The sequence below is a fragment of the Micromesistius poutassou genome (genome assembly GCF_964030765.1).
Source record: "Micromesistius poutassou genome assembly, chromosome: 19".
NCBI classification, from domain to species: domain Eukaryota; kingdom Metazoa; phylum Chordata; class Actinopteri; order Gadiformes; family Gadidae; genus Micromesistius; species Micromesistius poutassou.
Genome location: NC_140289.1, coordinates 6,514,120 through 6,516,619, shown reverse-complemented (window position 1 = coordinate 6,516,619; position 2,500 = coordinate 6,514,120). Strand labels below are relative to the sequence as shown.

The window sequence follows — 2,500 nt, the reverse complement described above, 5'->3', positions numbered from 1 at the left end:
ACCTCACTCCCTTGTTCTCTCCCATTGAGATGTTATGTCAGTTAGCATTTGGATTGCCACTGTAGCCTTCAAGACCGATATTGAGGCCATGCCAATCCACTGACTTCTTTGTTGAGTAGATTCCTTTAGATGTATTCTTGTAGACATCTCCACTAATCCCCATAGTGTATTGCAAATGAACATGGCCAATTCATAAATATCCATGATGGTTACTCCCCTCTCACCTTTGCTTTGTAAATATCAGGCTTAAAATCCATTGTTGCTTTATGGCCCACGATGTGAAAGCTTCCTTAAGAATCACAGACTCATTGTCCCTCTGAATGTGCTTGGTAAAGGCAATTCTACTTTGAATCAAATGCTTTGACCAGACAGACCCAGTTGAGATTGCCTAGTGTGAGCACAGGCCAGCGGCTCAATCGTACTTCGATCGTACAATCGAGTACGGTACAGGGCAACTTTGCCTAGTGTGAGTGTCCTAAAAGAAATATCTTTGCACAAGTCCTGTTGACACCATGCATGATGTCCTTGGCAACAAAAATAGAAATAATTCACAAAGAAAACAAAGAAAAGTAGACCATTGAAATGGCGGCTTGTGTGTGTGTGTTTTGTTGTTGTCCAAATAGAAATGTTATAAACATTCAATATTGTGTAGTGTGATGCCTACCTTTCCACGGCCTCACTGGTCAGGCAGCCCTATGAAGAAAAACACCAACAAATTAACAGAACAGTTTAAATGCGTATATTATCAACACAGTCAGCATTGACCCTCTGAAGTCATTTCTTTGGCGACGCCTCCCTCTGGGCTATCGGGGGAGGGCTACGTGATAGACACAACAACAACAACAAAATGAGTTGCAGGATGATGTCATCGCAGCCCTGGAATGTTCCACGTTGCTTTCTCATGTAGGCTGAAAATCTTTGAGAGTTGAAACTCCAGCTCAAAGATATTCCCTATTGGACTTAGTGCTTAATACTTTGTGAGCGAGCGGGGCAGAGTGCCCAATGTAAACAAACACAGTGCCCTCGAAAATCCCTGCATTCTAGGCAGCCTGACATGTCGATGCAGGCTTTAAGACCCAGTGAACCTAAAACAGTTTTTCTTAACTTGAAACGTGGTCATTTTCTTATATGATCGTGAACATAGTAATCTATGCCATTTTGTCACTGTTACTCAAATAAGAAGTATTTTAGAGAAAGCTCTCACTCTCCCCCAAACACAACGTGAACGTTCAGCTCTGAATCCAACGCAGTTAACCGGTCTTCTCATGACGCAGAGGTGCCTGGTAGTACACTCATCGATGTCACGACGAAGTAACGATGGAGTCCAGGTGTTTGTTCAGAGCTCTGCCTGGGCAGTGGTTGACCGAGAGAGGGTTAGGCTTCCCGGACACCAACAGTATAATGCCACGGTGTGTGTTGATGTGGTGAGGTCCGTCTGAGCGGCGGTTTATTTTGATGTCAGCATCCGAGTGAGAGTTATGCTTCTCAGCATAACGACCACGGTGGCTGGCGCATTTCATATCAAACGTTGGGAAGCCATGGGTCGTAACGCGCCCCCTGCTTCCGAGAACTCTTAGCCCAAATGCATTTGTTTTAAATCTCAGTGTTTTAATTCCAGTTGAGACGGTGGGTTCACTGGCTCTCTAAGACTTTTAGTAGAAATGCTCCCATTCTATTTCAACTGAAGCGTCTGAGTCTCCATTTCACATGTGTGTGAATTATTTTCAACATATTTTAGATACAGTTACAGTATAGTACAGGTACAGTTTAGAGAGACAGAGAGAGAGAGAGCGACACACAAAGGGAGAGAGACAGACAGAGAGAGACAGAGAGATAGAGAGGGAGAGAGAATGAGAGAGAGAGCGACACACAAAGGGAGAGAGACAAACAGACAGAGACAGAGAGATAGAGAGGGTGAGAGAGAAAGAGAGAGGTATTTCTTACGTGTCTCTGGGAGCAGGAGGATTCTGGTATGAACAGAACCGGAACAGAATCCAGGTCATCGAGACTCGTAAACACAGTGAGGTCATAGTACTTCACAGCCTTCTTGTCCACTACAGGAAGACACAACAAAACAGACTTTTTTTAAATGACAGTAAACATGTTTTTATGAGATGATAGGATTGATACTGTGTGTATCTGTGTGTTGTTTTGACATCTGTCAGCAAGCCATTAAGTCTATAAGATGTAGGAGTATCTTTGTGTCACCATCTATCCATCCTTCCCCTTAACATGTCCATTTTTCAGTGTGTGTTGGTCTTTTCTCAGTAAGTAATAGCTGGTGTTCGATCTTTCTGTCTTTTCTGGTCTTTCAGCATACCTCTATGTCTGTCTCTTTGTCTGTTTGTCTATCAGTCAGTCTGTCCGTCAGTCTGCCACCCGCCTGTGTCCCTCTGTGTCAGTATGCCTCTCTATCTATCTGTCAGTCAGTCTTTGTGTCCGTCTATAATCAGCCTGTTTTTCTCTCTATCTTTCAGTCGGTATGTCTCTCCGCCTGTCT

General features: G+C 43.8%; 1 protein-coding gene across 1 annotated transcript in view; it reads right to left on the bottom strand.

Annotated features, from left to right (window-relative positions):
* The window catches only part of LOC311363840 (grainyhead-like protein 1 homolog), a 16,603-nt gene that overhangs the window by 5,893 nt on the left and 8,210 nt on the right, over window positions 1-2,500 (bottom strand). The window contains exons 10-11 of the mRNA XM_084483816.1: window positions 1,945-2,054; window positions 665-693 (exon numbers count right to left, since the gene is read on the bottom strand). Coding sequence (XP_084339942.1) covers window positions 665-693; window positions 1,945-2,054 — 139 coding nt within the window. The remainder of the gene's footprint in view (window positions 1-664; window positions 694-1,944; window positions 2,055-2,500) is intronic.